The 20960-nt window shown below is 40.2% G+C and overlaps 1 protein-coding gene across 9 annotated transcripts in view; it reads left to right on the plus strand.

The window, feature by feature from the left end:
* The window catches only part of FRY (FRY microtubule binding protein), a 191827-nt gene that overhangs the window by 63851 nt on the left and 107016 nt on the right, over positions 1-20960 (plus strand). For 8 of the 9 annotated variants that reach the window (XM_077927129.1, XM_077927130.1, XM_077927125.1 and 5 more), the window contains one exon: positions 8970-9169. In XM_077927129.1, the coding sequence (XP_077783255.1) occupies positions 9050-9169 (120 nt within the window). In that variant the 5' untranslated portion in view covers positions 8970-9049. Of the gene's footprint in view, positions 1-5751; positions 6055-8969; positions 9170-20960 lie in introns of those variants that run through there. The other variant, XM_077927128.1, reaches the window with a different exon arrangement.

The raw sequence follows: 20960 nt of genomic DNA on the forward strand, positions 1-20960 counted from the left end.
TTTCATCTCCTGACCCTCCTGAACAGATTTGGAGAGGAAAGGTGTAAAAGTCCCATTGAGCTATAAGGACTTCTTGTTCTGGCATGGAGTCATGTTGTCTTTGTGTTCTTGTGAATGTCTCAGAGCCATCAGGGATGGCAGCAGTTGGAAACAAAAAAATGGACTAGGTCTTGTGAGACAGTTCTTACGTTAAGTATAGCATGGCATAAAAAAACTTTATGCAGGTACAAGATGTTGTGATTTTCTTGAATTAGAATAAGTGGGCATTTTACCATCTCTTGATATGAAACGTTAATTTTTTTACATATGATCTTAATGCGTTTTGTAAGATGTTTGGGATTTGAGACAAATCAGGAGTTGTTGGCTAGGTAGAGAGAATTTGCTAGAAATAATTGCATTACTAACAGTCAGTATTGAAAGCGAAAACATGACTTTATTATTTTAAAAACCAGAAGTGGAAAATGCCTATGTTTAGTTCCCGTCATAAGGGCGTTTCCATAAGTGAAAGGAAATATTCCCATAGTGATGTCATACTCTAAATGTGACGAGCTCCTACTATCAGCTATAAATAGCAGACAGATCTGCTGTCTTAAAGCAGTACTTGTGCGAGAATTTAGCATGTAAACTTCACAGCAAAAATAAACCTACTATTGCATAAAAGGTTTTCCAATAATCTCTTAAGTGTTAAAAATAGCATGTTTTTACAAATAGCAGATGAGACTTGGTTTGCTAGTTAACACCAGTAGAGCAATGAATCTGTGAAGCAGGCTTGTATTCTATAATCCCACTTCAACAGGGCTGAATAAATTGCTGACTAAAGAGTGGGTTCCTCCTTCTAGCTAGCTTAAGGCCTCTGCTTTAGTCTAGTTATCTGAAAGTGTCTCTGTGTGAAGAATGGCCTCTCATACTACTCAACTGTAGAGTCCTTTAAAATCCCTTCATGTTTCTCTTTCCACATGAAAGAAAAGCAGTGGTAAAATTCTGTTGAATTTTTAAATGTTGGTAGCTGTGATGGATTTTGAGGTATAGGATTAGGAAAACAGGAGAACTGTGGCAATCTTTGTGTGATTGCAATTAGATGGTGAAGTGTTTTCATACTTGCATAGCTTCCAAAATTTGATGAAGGGGAAACAAGGGGTACTTTTTCTGAATGCGGGCACAGTACAGTATAGCTGTAAAGGTCATCCACTTATGGGCGGTTTTTGGCACTTACAGCCAAGATAACTTTTGGAAATCAAATTACAGTGATACCTCGGGTTACAGACGCTTCAGGTTACAGACTCCGCTAACCCAGAAATAGTACCTCAGGTAAAGAACTTTGCTTCAGGATGAGAACCGAAATCGCACAGCCGCGGCGCAGCAGCAGCAGGAGGCCCCATTAGCTAAAGTGGTACCTCAGGTTAAGAACCGTTTCAGGTTAAGAACAGACCTCCAGAACGAATTAAGTTCTTAACCCGAGGTACCACCGTATACAAATCCCATTTTGTGTGTTAGATGTTATTTACACATTTTTAGCGGCACTCAGCCTCTCAGAATAAAAATACTAAAGCTTCTACCAAATTCTAAACTTTCTAAACCTTAAAAACTAAGTGCACGCTAGCAAGAATGTAAGATCCAAAAACTGGAACATTTCAGGATCCAATCAGAAACTGGGATTGGTTTCTGTAACTCTGGTCTGTCCCACTTAAATCGGGATTGTTGAGCAGTATGCAACGTGTGTCTTCCTTTCCTAGACTGGGAAAAAGGTGGGATGCTCAATCATAAGAGTGAAGCAGTACACCATTTTTGAACCTGACATATTTTTAGACATCAATCAAATTATATGTAATCTTATTTTATGCTAAATACACAGCTATGTACTATCAGACATTGCCTTTCCCATGTACATAATGCAGCAACCTTTGCTGGTGCTAAGCTGGTCAGGATCTGGCCAGTGTCTGGGTGATGCCCTAGACAGTTGTATCTATTGGTCGTTAACCTGCCCTGGTGTGCCCTTCCTATCCCTTTGTTTCATCATGTTGTGTATGGAATTATCAACACTGTTTGTTATAACAAGAATACAACATTGCCACTCCGCAGAACAAAAGCAATGTAGTTACCGAAAAGTTAATATTCCTCTAAATTAAACTGTCAGAATATAGCTATAGAGATTGACTTTACATGTATCTTATTACTGAGGAGACTACTACTTTCTTTCTGGGTAATGAAGCACATTTGCATTATCAATTTAAGCATTCTTCATATATGGTTGCATCATCTGCCACTGAAAATAGAACCAGGTTCTTAAATATTGTTGGCAATATTCCATGGACTTCAGATGTCTCATAAGCTTCTGTTTGGAGCTTATTGAGTTATTTTTTAGCTATATTAAATTATTATTGAATAAACCTAAAAATTTCCGTAACAATTCCTGAAGTGCCTTCCCAGATAGGTGAATTATCAGTTGGTGGTCTTTGGGATACTGCATGCTAGAGGGAGTTTTTGAATTGTCTTCCAAAGTTTGTTCAGAATTCCCTGTTGATCAGGTCTTATGCAAGGTATATCGAGTGTTTATATTGCAATGTCAGGAATTCTACATGTTTATACACTGATGGTGCTTGTTTATAGAGAATGTCACAGCTGATTACAGGATTTCACTCCTTTAGGTGGAGAGCTGGGCATGCTTAAATTTCATTGATTTGGGAGTTCGGTGCATTCAACTATGCACTGGATTGTGGCCAAAATCTTTGCTGTTTTGGGTTATTAAGCTTTTGTGCTAGTTGTTCCAGGATGGTAGCTAGTGGTCTACAAATATCTAAGTAGATAAATATGCTTCTCAAAGTTATACATCTATAAAGAATACCAGGAGGAAGAAAGCCAGGAAAAAGTGCTCCTCTGCATAGCTGATGTGGTTTGGACCATGAGTGGAAGGAAAACAGTAGCAAATACAGTTCTGCAAATGCTTGCACAAGAATTGCACAAGATTTCACTCTCCTGTCATAGGTAGGTTCCTGTTCTTTTCAGCCTCTTGCACAGCCTTTTACGCTAGTGCAAGAATATCTCTGGATTTAGTTAACAATCTAGCACAAGAGCTAAAACAATCCTTCTGTGGATTCAGCCAACAGCATCTGGGCTCTGTACCTGGCCATTTAAAAAAAACAACAACACTTGCATATCCTGTATGCATATGCACTAGGCATCCTTACCTAACATGCAGTTGGACTACAACTCCCATCATCTTGTCACCATTGGCCTTGCTGCCTGGTAGGAGTTGTAGACCAAAACACCCAGAAGGCACTATGTTGGAGAACCTAGAGTATACTGTACTATGATGACTGGCATGTATTTTCAGTACAGTGGTACCTCTGGTTAAGAACTTAATTCGTTCCAGAGGTCCGTTCTTAACCTGAAACTGCTCTTAACCTAAGGTACCACTTTAGCTAATGGGGCCTCCCGCTGCCGCCACACCGCTGATTTCTGTTCTCATCCTGAAGCAAAGTTCTTAACCCGAGGTACTACTTCCAGGTTAGCGAAGTCTGTAACCTGAAGCATCTGTAACCTGAAGCGTCTGTAACCTGAGGTACCACTGTAGTCAATTTCTATATTCTCCAGTCAGGCATTTAATCGTAATATCCAGAGGAATAGCTGTGTTAGTCTGTTGCAGCAAAAACAATAGAATCTAAGAAAGACTTGAGAAATTTATTAAGGAATAAGCTAGCATGGACTGTAGTCCACTTAATGTGACGTGCTATTCTGAGTTAATGGTTGTGGGGGGAGTAGAATTGTAAACAGTGACTACAGAAGGAAATAAAATGCAGAAGACAGTGATCCTTATGTCACCATACATGCACACAAAACAACATTGGGAGGTTGAAATGTCACCCTGTTGTTGTTGTTTTTTTATTGCGATTTCCGATGTCAGGTTTATATTCCCTTTTTAATTGAGACTGACCTGTTTGTCCTATGTGTCAGCAAATGCTGTCAAGTGTCACGTTGAAAGATGAGCAGGTGAATGAACCCCCTGATGTGGGTGAGATTATTAGGTCTTGTGATAGTGTTGCCAGATTAGAAATGGGGACAGATCTGTATCTGCAGCAGAGTCTGGTCTGTATCTCTCTTATGTGGCCTCTTTTTGCTGGTTACTGGCTGTTTCAGTTTGTAAGCAAATGCAGGCCTGCCACCCAAAGCCTGTCAGAGGACTGTGTCATTGTTTGCTGTAGAATGTAGATCATTGATATGTGTGAGCAGTTTTAATGGGAACCTGTAAATGACGAGTGGTGGTCTCTCATTTATCATCACCATCTTATTAATCACCTTCCACACAGTCATTTCAATATGGTGTACCATAAAGACAGCAAAAAAACAACAACGTTTGAGCCTGCTAGTTCAAGCAGGAGACTGGTTTGGGGGAAATGCTCCGTAGGACATCAATCTGGACCAGTCTTGCCAATCTGGTGCCCTCCAGGTGTTTTGGACTGCAACTCCCATCAGCCTAGTGTAAGAAGTATGGCTACACTATAAACTCCACAGAGAGGCTTGCTCATTCCTTTGCATCTGCTTCAACATCTTGCCCATTCACTGAAAGCATTGGGTTTGTCAGTGTAAGCCAATTCTTCATTTTTTCATTTGCAAAAATCAATGTGACCAAGAGATCTCTTAACCATTTTGAAGATTCCCTGCCCACTTTCCCTTCCCTGCTTTTTTTTTTTTTATAGCAACTTGATCATTCAGGCTTAGATTGGTTTGTACAGTGGTACCTTGGGTTAAGTACTTAATTCGTTCCGGAGGTCTGTTCTTAACCTGAAGCACCACTTTAGCTAATGGGGCCTCCCACTTCTGCCGCGCCGCCGGAGCACGATTTCTGTTCTTATCCTGAAGCAAAGTTCTTAACCTGAAGCACTATTTCTGGGTTAGCGGAGTCTGTAACCTGAAGCGTATGTAACCTGAGGTACCACTGTATACTGAAAATTCCACTGACAGGAGTTTTTAAAATTTTCGCTGAAGGTGGCATAACATCAGTATTTTGAAATATTGATGATTTTAATGTTAAATATGTTTGTGCAGTCCGATTGCACACATGCTTACACAGAAGTTCAACAGAGTTCAGTGATGCTTACTCTCCAGCAAGCTGGCATCTTTGGGGTTAATTTATTTATTATTTATTAAATTATTTGATTCGCATCCCAGCTTTTTCTCCAAGGAACTAAAGACACCGTACATTTTTTTTCATCACAACAACCCTGTGCAATAGGCTAGGTTGAGACACAGTGACTGACCCAAGGTCACCCTAATAAACTTCACGGCTGAGCGAGGATTTGAACCCAGTTCCCAGACTCAGCGCTAACCACTGCACCACCCTGGCTGTACACTGTGTAAATGTACCCTGTGTCATTTGCCTTGAGGATGAGTGGTTTGCACTTCTCTTGACATGGGAAAAGGACACCGTCTCAGTTCTTGTCCTCAGGAATTCGCACTGTTTTCTACTTGCGGCCAAGAGTCCGTAGTTACAAAACAAAGGCTTTATCGCTTGCCCCCCTGTTATCTCTGACTTAGAATTCAGGAGAGAAACTCTGCCTTCAGCTCAGCCTGTGTGATAACGTATGTTGCCGGTATGGAAGGGTTGTTTATGCTGAACTATACAAGCAAGTCTCATGTTCTTGGAGTGCTTGAAGTATTTTGCTAATCTGTCGGTATACTATGTGCTTGCGGATAAATATAGACTGGCAGCCTACACTCTGCAACTTGTAGGTCATCATCGTACGCTGAAGCTAAAAATTGCCCCTTTGGTTATGGAAAGCGTGTTCTGATCAGGAAACCTCCTCCAGTTCGATTGCTGCAGATCTTCAGCACTTAAAAGTCAACACTCGCCCTCCCTTGAATTTGGGGGGGTGAGGGAAAACCTACATGCTTATAGTGAAAGGACCAAACTGGGATCATGAAGCAAGCCATTTTTCCCTCAGTTCTAGAAACAAAAGAATTCTAAGGATTGGGACTTTTCAGGTATTTCCAGTCTCATGGAGATTTCACTAGCCTGCTGGAGGAGATCCAGTGTGATCAGCTTAATAAAAGGACTTGGTAGGTAAAAAGAAGATTCACCAGGAGTCAACATTCTGAATTGTCGTATTGGTGTTGAATGCATTTCAAAACTTTTACGAGCCACATATAAATATATAAAATACTAGTCGTGTTTTTACAAAGCTTTACTAATTGGGTGCAAGGGTTTGGTGTGTGTGTTTTTTTCCTTTTTGTTGGTTTGGTTTTTGGCTTCAATTTTAGTTTACTACATATCTGGAATACTGCGGAAGTGACATAATTTCTACTTTCTCTCTTTGTAATGTATGTGTGGCACATAAACAACTGTACTTTTTTACATTATCCTAGACAACGCAGCACTGGCTCAAGAGTATATTAAATTAGAATGGTTTCATTAAATGACATAGAGTTTAATGAAACCTATAGTTGTTTGTTTCTCCCCCCAGTAATAGTAATGTCCATGAATAGGGCATTTATGCTCCTTTTAACATTTTTGGATTACAACACTGTGACATAGTTTAAGTCAAGTGTTTGGGTGAAGAAATTAATATAGAAAACAACGTATTCGAGGAATATGTGTCTAGGATATAAATAAATTTAAATGGTGAGAATATTCTGCAATTTAGTAATGCTAGAAATCTTGTATTTTTTTAGTCTACCCTTTTGGAATGAAACTGTAGGAGAACAAAATGCTTTTTTGTGGCACACCAGTGGAATTTTCAACAAGTTTCCATAACTTTATTGTGTGTATATATATAGGCTTTAAAAATATATATCTGTAAGATTCAAGCATGTGAATTCAAGAGATTGAATAATTTCTTAGAAGTAATTATAAAATTTTCAGATTTTTCTTCTTGCTAATTATATCTCATCTCCACCTTGCCCTGTCGCAGTCTTTCTGCCATTTCATAGCTTTGCCACCTCCAGCAGTTGTGGTTGTTGATAATATAGTAGTTCTGTCACACCTGTCACATCCACGTGATATCGTAGGTTGCTCATATAGTGTTGGAAGCATAGGAATATGTCTATATGAGAGAGATCTGATTGATTTGTCTTTAACCTTTTGAGATAGGTGGACGTGTTGGCTTTATGTTTTAATAGTTTCCTCAGCTTGCTTAGTCTGAGGTGCTCTCTGTGTGTGCAAATATTTCCTGGAGACAGGGTTTGATTCTAGGGTCATTGAGTTCCAACTGGCCTGTTTATCCTTCTGCTATACTCATCCATATAAATAAAAACTCTGTGCAATCTTTTTTTCCAGATGTGAACATTTAATATTGATGTACATCCTTTAAGTCACTGGTGCATGGACCCAATACAGAGCTTTCTTTCTTTCTTTCTTTCTTTCTTTCTTTCTTTCTTTCTTTCTTTCTTTCTTTCTTTCTTTCTGTAAGAGAACTAATGTCCTGTTTGATGTTGAAAAACATATGGGATACTCTCTTAGTATAGGCAACCCTTAACATAGACTTGGTATTTTTGAGACACCTACCCATTCTCACATTTGCAGGGTGTGTGCATGTCATGCTTTGCCTTTCAGTTTTGAAGAGCAATTATTTTTTCCACTAGTGTGAGATAGCTTGTGTTCCCCCTTCCAACTATATTTGGAGAAGTATCATCCATAAATGTTCCATCTTTAATTGATGTTAGATATTGCACCGGTCTCAAATGGCAAGAGGAAAAAAGTAGGTCAAATTATATCAGCTGGTTTAGGAATATGAAAGTTAAAAAAGTAAATCAGAACCTTGCTTGATATTAGGGAATTAAATATGACATCTGATAAAGGGTCATGGGCTTTCTGTCTGGCATGAGAGATTAAATTACCTTTTGTCTACTACGTAAACAATAGGAACGATTTCTGAAGAACTAATGTATGAGAGCAAGAGAAAAAAATTCTCCTGTGCAGTTTGCATTTGGTTCAGGGAAAGAATTTAGGAACCTAACCCAATCAACTCCTGATTAACGTCAGCTGCTTTCAAAATCCAGTAAACATATTTCAGTATCAGCCCTGTGAAAGAGAAAACAGGGGCACTGTTATGAGACTTCTGCGTCCAATGTACCAATGTATTTTCTGCTTAGATTGCATACTGGGGAATCAGAGAGAGGAAGAGAATCACCCTACCCACAAATGCAAGGGTGTAACTAGGCCCAGTGCAAGGTTTTCTGGACTTCTGCATCTGTACCTTCTTTTTAGGGCGTGTGTGTGTTCTAACAATGCAAATCCCCCTGGTTTGCTTCTCTGTGCTTCCTGGTATTATCTATGGAAGTATCCCTTCTATGTATATCAGGCACATCATCTTCTGATGGGCCTGGTGTACCATGGGCAGCCTTGCTAGTGCAGCGCTATAGATCGCTGCAAATAAAAAAAGCATTATGTAAGCCTGCTTGACAAGGAAGTCACTTCTTTAAAAGGTTCTTATACTGTCCTTCCAGTACAGCTGAACAACTCGTTATGTCAACTCTAGTTACGTATTTCCACCCCAATGGTGTGCACATTTACGCTTGGTAAGCCCTACTGAGTTCTGTGGGGCTTACGCCCAGGCTGGTATGTCTGATGTTGTTTCCCTGTTCACTAGTGAAGTTTCCCATAAACAGCGCTGGTGTTTTTCCAAAACGTTCAACACTAAACAGCCCAGGCTCCTTGGGTGTTCTGCCTGGCCTTTGGTTTGGACTCAGTCTGACCCTTGTGTTTCCCTCCCCTTATGGTCTTGATTTATCAGCTATTTTAAAATGAGGCTGCATTTTAAATTGTATTTTAAATTGGGTTTTTTCCCCTTTTCTCTTTTCCCCCTATTATGTTTTTACTGTGATTTTATTGGTGTTAGCCGCCCTGAGCCCGGGGAGGGCGGGGTATAAATAAATTATTATTATTATTATTATTATTATTATTATTATTATTAGGGAGGGAAGGGACAACATTTTATAATTAAGTCTTATTAAAGATATATTTCTTTACTTTTCAGCTTCTCCGGTGGGTAACGGATACATCAAGCCACCCGTCCCATCTGTTTCTGGCACACAAAGGGAAAAGGGACCTCCAACCATGCTGCCTATCAATGTCGATCCAGACAGTAAACCTGGGGAATATGTCCTGAAAAGCTTATTTGTTAACTTTACCACCCAGGCTGAGCGCAAGATCCGCATCATCATGGCAGAGCCCCTGGTGAGTCAAGGAGAAATTAGCTGAACACTTCTGCCTGTGCTAGTGCAATTGCTTTATAATGTTTTTGCAGGTTTTATTTCACTTGACCCAAGAGAATAGTGTCATCTTATCATACTGAAACTCTGTGATCCAGGTTATGGTCTGGAGGCATGTGATGCAGTTGCCTTGCTGGAGTTTAGCAGAATCCAGTCACTGTCGAGATAAGGAATTGCATCAGAAACCTACATGTGTTGCCTTGAGGTCTCCAAAAGACAGGCAGAATATAAATCTAATATATTTGTCTATCTATGTTGCTTATTAAGAGCTTATTGGCTCTGTGTTTAATTATTTACAATGAGTCAAGCTGAATTTACCAGGAATTGATTTGTTGCTTAGCTATTTGGGAATTGAAGTACATTGGTATTGCTTCTTGACACCGTAAAAATGTGTGTGTCTACATAAATTTATTTAACCCTGCCTTTCGACTGTGGTCCTCATGGTGGTTAAGGCAATTGTTAAAAACAATTTTTAAAACAATAAGTAGTAAAACCTAGCAAAATGGAAGGCAGATAGCGTAAAAGCTCTTTTTGCTCGGGGTTTTCCCGGTGCAGAAAGAGTTTTTAAGCTCTCAGACTTGCTTATGGGACTCTGTAGGCTCTCATGAGACCTCAAGATCTCATAAGAGCCCTGAAAGCAAGTCGGGGAGCTTAAAAGCTCTCTGTCTTGCTTTTTTTGGGGGGTAGGGATAAGACCCATTTGGTGCGCTGACTTCAGATAGTAAGTTTGGCAGTTCCAGGGGGTGGGTTTGAGTATGTGCATTTTTGCGTGTTCCCTGGTATCTGCAAAATATAATTTCACTTTTTAATAATTAAAATATATATTTAAACTGAAAGAGGGTCTTTAGTAGTACAGTAAGGGATAAATCTTTGCTGGATTAATCTTTGCTCACATCAATGGCTAAATAAGATCTGGGATCTTTTATCTCCAGGAGGATCACAGATGCCCATTTTAGTGAGTCAAACAATTTCCAGTAGCCCAGAGCCTAGCTAGGCTTGATGTTAAATATATATGTGCCTATTTTACATTCTCCATCACCACCAATGAAGATAAATCAATATTAGATTTATAGGTTTAAGTTTATTGAATTTCTTAATCACTTCCCACAACAAGAATTCCCAGCTTACAGCATGCAATATCAAAGTTTTTACCATTTACCCTCCCTACAGTCCCAAAGTTGCTACTAGAGGCAGGGAGCAAGTTTCCAATGCTGGCAGTGGAAACTTCCCTCCCAGGCACTCTCTGATTTAACACTGCATCTGGTTTGGCCGTCTGATAAGCATCTAGACAAGGATGCTGGTTGTCAGCCCATTATCTCGAGTAAAATGTCTGATGTGGACACAGCCTTAGATAGGTTTCTTCATCTCCTGCTCTTTTGTACATTGTATTTTTATACACTTTCAAATGCTGAATTCCTTCAATTCTATTGATGGGTTTGTGCCACAGCAACAGGGACAGGATGCATCCAGTACAGTGGTACCTTGATACCTCGGGTTAAGTACTTAATTCGTTCTGGAGGTCTGTTCTTAACCTGAAACTGTTCTTAACCTGAAGCACCACTTTAGCTAATGGGGCCTCCTGACGCTGCCGCGCCACCAGAGCATGATTTCTGTTCTCATCCTGAAGCAAAGTTCTTAACCCGAGGTACTATTTCTGGGTTAGTGGAGTCTGTAACCTGAAGCGTATGTAACCCAAGGTACCACTGTATAGTGGAAGACCATTTCCCTTATGACATCTTCCAGAAAGAGTCCTTGAGCTCTGTCCAACATGGGCCAGACACAAAGTTTGTGATGACAGAGCTTTCCATGATGTCGTTCTCGTTGCCTGTGGCCATGGGGTGATCGTGTAGAGTGCCCAGAGGCTACATGATAGACATAGGAGCATGTAGCCTTAGATAAAAGAGCAAATAATAATGTTGGTAAAGCTGGCCGTAACCTGCAGGCATTCCTTTCATACATCCTGCTCTTTATTCAAAATAGCAAAATAGACCCTGATTGCCATGTGCACACAGAGGAAGGCATTTCTCAACCCTGAACATGTCATCATCTGGTATTCCCAGATCCCATAGCTCCTAAAGAGCTTTTATTCATATGTATTTTGCCACTGAAACTTTGATGGAATTGTGAATTGAGACTCAAGAGAGATAAGAGAGTCAAATAGCCCATTGATGTGGCTAACTATATGTCACCTTCATTAGCCCTTGGATCAAAACTATTGTGGTCATTTCTTTGCTATTTGTTGCCCTTTGTAATACAGGCGAATTTTGCATAATGCAGCATGGCAGCTTTGTGTAGACTTAGAATGAAATGGTGCCTTGTATGTGATGTGGTAACTTTGGAAGTGCGTCTGCATAGGCATGCAGTGTGAGTATTTTGCTATTGGTCTGTATTCATTTATATTCCAGCAGTGTTGATTCAGAACCATTGGAAGTATGTGAAAGTTTTCCATTTGTATAAGTTGAGAGTCTTACAAAGTCCTCTTGAGCAACTTCATTACTTCTCAGGCACTTGATCATAAGAGAAGAAAAACATGAGACTGGGATTGGGGTTATTTTGCACTGAATGACTATTAGTACCGTATTTTTTGCTCTATTAGACGCACCGGACCATAGGACGCACCTTCCACAAAAGCCAGGGATAGCTGCGCGAAGCCTCCGCAGGGCAGTGGGATGAAGGCTCCCCGCTGCCCTGCGGAGGCTTCGCGCCACTAAGGCAGAAGCTAGAACAGCTAGAGGGAGCACTGCGCAGCGCTCCCTCTAGCTGTTCTGGCTTCTGGGGTAGAACAAGAAGCTCTTCCCACTGTCTGAATTCATCATCATATATATTGAAATTGAGTGTTCATGCCAATTCTTTCTCTCATTTGTATATTTCAAACCTCTGAGTTGACTCAACAATTATTCTGGCCCCATCACAAATTAAACACTAAGTACACAGATTATAGACCTCTTCTAGAAACATAGAAATTGCTTTGTCTCACCTTGTACCAGGTGTTTTGTATGAATTGATGCCCAGCTTATTTCCTGTAGATGCCAACTGGACTTTGAGTAAGCTGTGGTTACGCTGGCTAGCTGGGATTGTGATAAGGATGTTTCTGCTTCTGTTAATCTCTAGAGAATTTCTCATTGGACCTGTCCCATGTGAGAATGCCTGGTCGTTATGACTCCTAGGGGATAAGGATATCTGGTTGTTTCAATATCTTTATTTTTTTAATCAGTGCTGGCAAATTCCTGTGGTTTGGGAGAAGCTGCCAAAAATGCTTCTGAATATTGCTGTAGTGGAAATATTCCCAGACCAGGATGCCTGACTAACTAGGTTTCTTTATTTATTCACAGAGCAGGAGTTGCCATCTACTTACCAGTGTAGTTCCTTGACAGCACATTAATTCCTGTGGTCCAGCTATCATAAATGCCGGTGACCAAGGAATAGATGGAGATAACACAGCTTAAAGCTGGTATGAACTTATCAATATTTGACCCGTGTGCCTCTTGTTGCTGCTCATCTCCCCAACAAAAAAATGTTCTTCCATAGGCTGGTTGTTTTTCTTCTTCTCATTTTCTTCTCCCAGCTATGGTGTCTCGAGGTAGGACTGAGAATGTCTCCTACAGGAAATTCTGAAAAGGCACTGCCAATCCATGTGTAGACAGTTCTGAGCTAGATAGGTCATTGGTTTGATTTGGCGTAATAAACAAAAATTCAAATCTTCATTGAACACACAGGTAGCAGTATAGTTCTTTAGATCTGGGCCATAATTTGAAGAGCAGGATGTTTAGAGCTGCTTTGGGCCTATATTGCTACACAGACCATAATACAATACATCACACGTTCAACTGTTGGGTAGGCATCACTTATTGAGATTGAGGATAGCAAGCTGTTCTGAATATTCTTGAAGCTTTGGAGGGTGGGGTGAGGTGGAATTCTCTTGAATAAAATACTTATTCTTCAGAGTCATTCCTATTCACCCTGTTTAATTTAAATGAAATTGAATAACTGGCCATGCAATGAAATATTTTTGCTGAAAGGAATTGTGATGGACGACTCATTCTCATGTAATTGCTACTTACCTTATTTTTTGTCTTATTTCTTTGCAGTAGTTACCTAGTATCTCCTCCTTACAATTGGTAAAAGCCTAACTGGAACAATTTATTTTACACTGCTGGCTTTTGAGTTACAGCGTTTACTTTCTTATGTGGTGAAGATTGTTTGTTCTTGGCATCTTATTTGCATAATTGTAACGAATTACCATTACAGTTATGTTCAACAAGATTAATTCCAGAAAGTGTCTTGTAAAATACTCATACATGCAGCTGGTGCAGACATAGCCTTAGTGTTGGTGCAGCCATAACCCTGTCTCATATTTTTTTATAAGTAAGTTTATAGCATTTGAAGAATCCAAGCCATGAGGCACAATTATCCTCATTTGTTTTGTGAAAAGCTAGCCTATTCCCGCCTTTCAGTGTGTTTAGCCCATGAAGGAAGTCGTAGTCATGACTGACATTTAGAAAAGAAGATCTAGCCAATCAGACAAAGAGAAGGCTAAAGGGAAACACCAATTGGTGGTATTCCACTAAGTTTTACTCATTGTAGATGCACTGAAATTAAGGGGCCTAACTTAGTCATGTTCATTAATTTCAGTGGGCCTGCTTTGAGTAAAATTTAGTTGAATACCACTCATTGTCTGGACTCTTTAAGAGTCTCTAGCCGACTTACAAAACTTGAAAAACATGAGTCATAATATAAAATCAGAAAAGAAGTACCAAAAAATACATTATAATAACATTTGTGTTTTTTTAAATCTATGGAATAGACCCACTAAAACAGCAGCACAAATATTCAGCCGCAAAACGTATCATCCAGAAGAATCACCAGCAACTGCTTTACAAATCCAAAAATCTTCTAGCCGTTGTTATTGATTTTACTGCTCTTAAATGGCATCCAGTGATACCACACAGCCTTCTTAAGACAAGTTTCTTTATAATTTCTTGCAACTGAAAAAAAAGAGATCCCTTATTAAACAGAAGCAACCAGACCTCTTCCGGTATTTTTCATTGTGATCTCTATTCCAGCTGGAGACAAATAAGGAGAACAATCCACCCAAAAATAGGATTTCAAAAGCAGATCCTTAAATCCAACCCACTGAAACGCCTTGTGCTTATCTTAACTTGGATCATGCCCAAATTATATAATTCCAAGCACAATGCCACCCTGAAATCAGTCATGAGTTTCCCTTTATTTGGTGATTCTGTACTTTTAAAGGGCAGTTTCTAAATCTACTAATGCTGGTGCTGTATAAAGCCAAGTGCTCAGATGTTCTGCGTTAAGAAGTATTATTCATGGAGAAGACAAAGAAAGAAAATGTTTACTAATATTACTTTACCACTGTTTTGCTGAGCTACTCATAGAAGGGGGAAAGAGCATAACTCTTCATTTTCACGTAATCTTTCATTTTCTGCTTACCTTGTCAATTAGCTACTTTGATTGTGACTACAACAAACAATTCAGCGCGTAGCTACTGCACGTATTTTCAGGATTATGATGGGATATTAACCCACAAGTTAATAGCCATTTGATTATTGTTGTCTTCTTCTTTTTTTAGTACCTGGAGTTAGTTGCTTGGCTTTGCGCAACAGTAATTAAAGCTCATAAGGCTCTGGCCAGAGACAAACAGCCTTAAAACTCACATTTGCCATCTTGTCTCAGTTATCTTTTTTTTTTAATGCGTTCAAGCATATGTTCGTGCTTCATGGGGTCCTTTTTAGAAATGTAAAAAAAGGAAAGCAAAAACAAACTCCAGACTGAGTATAAGAAGATACATTTTCATGCATGTACAGGCTGTTCTTAATCATCATTTTGAAAGCACATTTTTGTGATTGCTTCATTCAGACAGAAATGGCAAAAAATAGATTCAGCGGCACATGCTACCAGGACGTGCCTTACTATGCAGCCTTTAAGTCAGCGTAGGTTGAAATCTGTCCAGTGATTATGTAATCGGACCATAAAATATATGAAGAGAAATGACAAGAAAGTGTTTAGACTGGGAGGGGGGACCAAATCACGATTGAGTTTATTACGCCCAGTTATTCTGTTAATATTGCTCTCCTCAGCAAGCCTTCCTTTTAAAATCCGCTCGTTTTCCTGGGCCTTATGAAATAGCCTGCCCACAGCCGCCCTCCTGTTTGCCTCACTAGATTCCTTTTGCCAGATGGAAGAAACCCTTCTTTTTTTTATTTCACGGAAGCGATTTACATTCGCACAGCTGTTTTACTGCATTTTGCAATTCTCATTTTTCTTTTCGGTGTGTGCCCCCCCCCCCGTTTATTTGTTTGTTTTTATTTTAATATATATTTTTATTTATCTTTAACAAACCTCTATAATGAAGCATAAAATCGAACAAGCAAAGCAATGCAATAAACATGTCAACGATATCTCCATACTTGCAATACAAAAAGTGTGAATCTAGGCATCCACATCGCACCTGAATTTTATTTTTATTTTATTTTTTGCAACTTTGGCATGTTGCTTTGTATACTTTTAGACATGCATTTTGTAAATATCAGTTATGCATAAGAAGCTGTCCAAAAGAGGAGTGCGCTCTATCAGCAGTAGCAGCTGGTCAGATTTTGACTTGGTAGGGCTGCAGTTTTAACTTTGCTGTTTTTATCACAATAGGAAAGTGTGTCATTACACATGTGCAGAGTGCCATTGTCTCTACTTTGCTAAAAATCAATCAATCAATAATTTTCTGCACATCTGTGAACAGGGAAAGAGCGTCAGTGGAAGAGGGCCCAAGTATGATTTTCAGATAAGATTGACCCTGTACTTCTTATTTATTCAGTGGGACTTAGCCCTAGTTAAGTGTTCATGGGATTGCAGCCTTAATCTCCTCTTGAATTTTAAGGGGAAAATATCTAGCATGAATTATTTTTATCCTTAGTTATTTCTGATATATTTCTTTTCAGCCCTAAAACTATTGTGTTCTGGTGATACTGGGTTTTTTTAAAAACAGAAATATGCCTTGGCAAAGGAATAGATGGGTTTTAATTTCTTTTTATCATCTTTAGATGTTTTATTGCTACTGAGAGTTTCATATAGAAAATGAGTTCAGAGTATGCAAATACATTGGTAATTAAAATAGAAACATGAATATTTGATATTCTTGGGTTCTTATGTAATAGTTCCTTTGACCCAAAGGCTGATGAATTGCTTGAAATGAATAAACCCCCTCTTTATTCAGAGTTCTGCGACTGTAGCTCTTGACTCTGGATTCAGCCTGCTGTTTTGTTCAAGCTGACATTGTATAGAGTGCAGAGCTATTTTTCTAGAAAAAGAGGTGCTAGAACTCAACATAAAAGCCTCCCTCGTTCTCTTAGAATGGCAATGGCCCCCACCTGAGAGGTGAGTTCCAGCTGGAAAAAAAGCCCCAATAGACTGTAAGTGAGCAACAGAGAGATTGAGATAAAGTAGAACAAGGTAATTGAGGCTAAGTATCCTCCCCCCCCCCGGGACGCGGGTGGCGCTGTGGGTAAAAGCCTCAGCGCCTAGGGCTTGCCAATCGAAAGGTCGGCAGTTCGAATCCCCGCGGCGGGGTGCGCTCCCGTTGCTCGGTCCCAGCACCTGCCAACCTAGCAGTTCGAAAGCACCCCCTGGTGCAAGTAGATAAATAGGGACCGCTTACCAGCGGGAAGGTAAACGGCGTTCCGTGTGCTGCGCTGGCTCGCCAGATGCAGCTTTGTCACGCTGGCCACGTGACCCGGAAGTGTCTCCGGACAGCGCTGGCCCTCGGCCTCTTAAGTGAGATGGGCGCACAACCCTAGAGTCTGTCAAGACTGGCCCGTACGGGCAGGGGTACCTTTACCTTTACCTTTATCCTCCCACCTCAAAAGAGAGCAGATGAACCTCCCCGTACTTTGTAAAATTTCTGTTTCATTGATATGAAAGAATAGGATATCCACATCTAAATTTAGGGAGGAGAGCAAATGGAGGGGATCCAGGGAGTTGCTGGGTACTTTAAGTGCAGTTATGAATAAAATAATACTTCATCCCCTCAACAAAAGAAAACATGAATAGGCAAGCAGGTAGACTGTTATCTGGCTCAGTTGTGAGCAATCACTCAATTGTTTCATCATTTCTAGAAGAATGGGAGGGGAGGAGGAATCTCATATTTCCAGGAGACCCTTTCAGTGGTGAATATTAGCTGACACCTATTAACAGATGACTGTTCCGGTAATTGATTTTAGACCACATCCATTTCTTTTTAACATTGTGAACAACCTGCCACTTGGCTAGTAAAAGTTTATTCAATGGTAATCACGAGTGACGACAATTAATTGTGGTAGACTGTGACATCTGAATACAAGCAATCCATCTGTGCGGTACAGTTATTTATATTAAAAGCAGGCAATCATCAACTTGAATGCTCACCATAATTTGTTTTTCTTTACCATTCTGTTTCTAAAATCTTCGTTCCAGCAGTGCCTACACATTTAAGTGTGGTCCATGAGGTCACGAAGAGTCGGACACGACTAAACAACAACAACAAAATGTTGCACAGAATTCACAAGATTGTGCTAAATAAACTTCCCCAAGCTTTGACAGTTTTGAATGTTAACATTCTTGTCGAAATAGCTGCTTTTGATTTACAGTGCTGTACTCATGCCAGTTTCCTAGACCAAACATGTGAAACTTGTGATAGAAGGAATCCTTGATCTCTGTTGTCAGGCTCATATTTGAATTCTTTCTTCTTGCTTTACATCTTATACACTTACTAGAAAGCAAAGGCGAATGGCCTACATCATAGATGACTTGATAGGATTTATTTCCTCGGTTAACGTTTATAAAATCATCACCAAGAAATGATAACAAGGGCATAGCTTTTTGCGCTGTTAAATGCTGGTAAGAATGTTGCTCTGGTGTGAATTGAATGCAGTTTTGCTTAACTCTGGAATGCAATGACTGGAGGAGAAATTAATAGAGATAATTTAGTAGGTGTTGGAAACTGAGAAACCCTACAAGGGGCAGTGGGGTATGGGAGCTGCACTGTGGTTTTCAGGTTTCTGGGATTTGCGTTCCATTCTTTTGAAACAATTTGCTTGCTGTGTTACCACTTGTTTCTCTGAAGCTGGTGCTCAGCTGGGATCATAGAGTTGGAAGGGACCCCGCGATCATCTAGTCTAACCCCCTTCAGTGCAGGAATACGCAGGTGTCCCTTACGGGGAATCGAACCTGCAGCCTTGGTGTTATCAGCACCACGCTGTAGCAAGTCAGCAAGCACTTCAAGGCTTCACATCAGAGACCCGAAACGGCCTGAGCAGCCATAATGTCTTCCGTCGATGTCTGCATTTGTAGTCAGTCTGCATTTTCAGGCATCTTCAAAACCTGGAAGCTATCTTTAGTTCTGCCCACCTGCACCTTGGCTCTGCTTCAGTTCAGTAATTGTTCCCCGTTGTGCCCTGCTCTGATTAATTTCTGTATTCTGCAAGACACTATTAGGAGGTGAGAGCTCATATAGTCACCTGTGCTGACATGCCTGCCTGCCTCCCTTCCCTTAGACCAGCTTTGGCTCAGTTCTGCACCTGCACAGTGACAAACCTTGTTTACCTGCTTTTGTTTGCGGTCCTTTTCTCATGACTCTCCCAGCATGCGGCAGCTGTGGTTTTTCCATCAGCCGCATGCTAGGGGCAGCTTTGTGCTTGCCTAAACCATCTGTAGAAATTAAGCATTGCTTAACTTTCTGTGTGTTTCCACAAGTGCTGAAAAGGATGGTGCAGTGGTGTTCAAAAAGCTGATCCACACTGCACAGCTCAGCATGTCTCAATACGTGGCAACTGCAGTAAGGGTTGATACCTAGGAAAACCATTGAAAATAAAGGCCAAGGGTGTGTTTGTCATTTTAGATCTCTTATCCTGTGTGTTTGCTTGGATGTTTATACCCTTCTAGACTTGACTAATGGCTCTTCCCTGTTTCTCTTTTATGTAAAACTCTTAAATTTTAACATTTTATCCTGATTTCAGTGCTACTAGTTAATTCTTCCCGTGGATGAGATTCTGGTGGTCTTCAATGCAAGTACTGATTCGTTTTCTTGTCTGTTCTCAGTGGCTTGCCTGGACCCAACCCTGCAAAAGAATTCCAGCAAACCTTTCTAACCTACCATTGCATGGGCACCTTGGCCTTGCCTTTTGACGGTTGTGAGCAACGTTGCATTCTCAAAAGGGCTTGCGGAAGTAAATAGATATGTAGCTTTATCGTTCGTAGCAGGCAAGCAGAGCTGAGCCAAGGAGTGATCAAAAATTAAATAATTAAAACGGTACAAGGTGAGAGGGCTGAAGCTAACGGGAAAGAAAGAACAAAGTATAATTAGAATAGGTTTGGAAAGATATAGAGTCACAGAAGCGAGCTAAAACAGGAAACCTGCCCTAGATAATAGAACCTTCAAAGGAAAAAGTTTTTCTGTAACAGCGCTGGGAACTAAGACATAGAGAAGGGTGGTCCGAGACGAAATCCAATAGGAAAGGGGAGGGAAGAGTTTGAGACACTCCTTGGAACAATTCATAGGTTATTTCCTCTATTCTTATGTAGGATATCTTAAAATCATTATCATCGTAAAAACAACAGTTGCTCAATACGATTTATGTTAACGAAGCAGTTGATTGTCCTTGCCAAATAGAACCCTTGTAATTTTAATGGTATTGACCAATCTGATAGATACTTTAAGATAAAGCTAAATCTTTGCTTGTGTGACATATAGACTGAAATGACAATCATGCGTTGACACGGAAGAGACAGGGTTCCAGCAAATAAAGAGAGGAGAGTCCAGACAATAGGTAGATTCTTCCACATGAGTTCTCACCTGGGGATTAGTCAGAGGAACATACACCTCAGTAATCCCACCCACAACCTTGCATCCCGTGGTGGACCTTTCAAGATGAGATAGGACCCCCTTACCTGGTTCACATGTAACAGTGAACTATAGTTTAGCGTCCTGTGCATGAGTATTGGGTCTAGAGATGGGAAGGCCTGGAAAAAAACGGGGGGGAAACCTGGTTTCCCCCCCCAGTTTTCAAGGTTTTTTTTCCAGGCCTTCCCATCTCTAATTGGGCACCATGTTTTCTCCCTTTTCCTCCTCTGTCCTGACCATGACAAAGAGGTCAGAAGTGTTTGCTTCTGTTTTCAGCTTACCACAGTTTCCTGTTATACACAGAATACTCAAGTTTTGTATGGACAGAATACCACATTGTGATTAGGGTTCCGTGTGCACACAGATCTGGTTGGCACTTGAGAACCGTCATGCTCAAAGCGATATTTAAAAGGAGCTGCACTGATGATTTCTTTTATGAAACCAGGTTGTTTTTATTTTGTACATTCATAAAAAAACACCAGTGCAATCATCATTGCACCTTCACATTAGAATAATGCCAGAATGAATCTAAGAAGAAATATTTAGCTTCTTACAGGTGAAATAGCATCTAATAGACAAAGGAAGACAAATCAGTAGGGGGGTGTTTCCTGTGTTAGCTCCTTTGAAATATATCAGAAGAAAAACTGCTTTGGTTGAACTCTCATTTATTTCTGTGGATATTTCTCAGTAAATATTGGTTTCTGTCTATTCTAAGCTTTCAGGAGATCCTATCCTTCCTTTCCAGATCATATTTCTGTGCAACTATATTCTCACTTTGATAGAATTGAACACACCTTTTTGGCCTTGGAGATACACTGAAAAGCTGAAAACTTTTGCTTTCGTTTTCTAATATTATGGGGCATAT

This window comes from Podarcis muralis, chromosome 4 (genome assembly GCF_964188315.1).
Source record: "Podarcis muralis chromosome 4, rPodMur119.hap1.1, whole genome shotgun sequence".
NCBI classification, from domain to species: Eukaryota; Metazoa; Chordata; class Lepidosauria; order Squamata; family Lacertidae; genus Podarcis; species Podarcis muralis.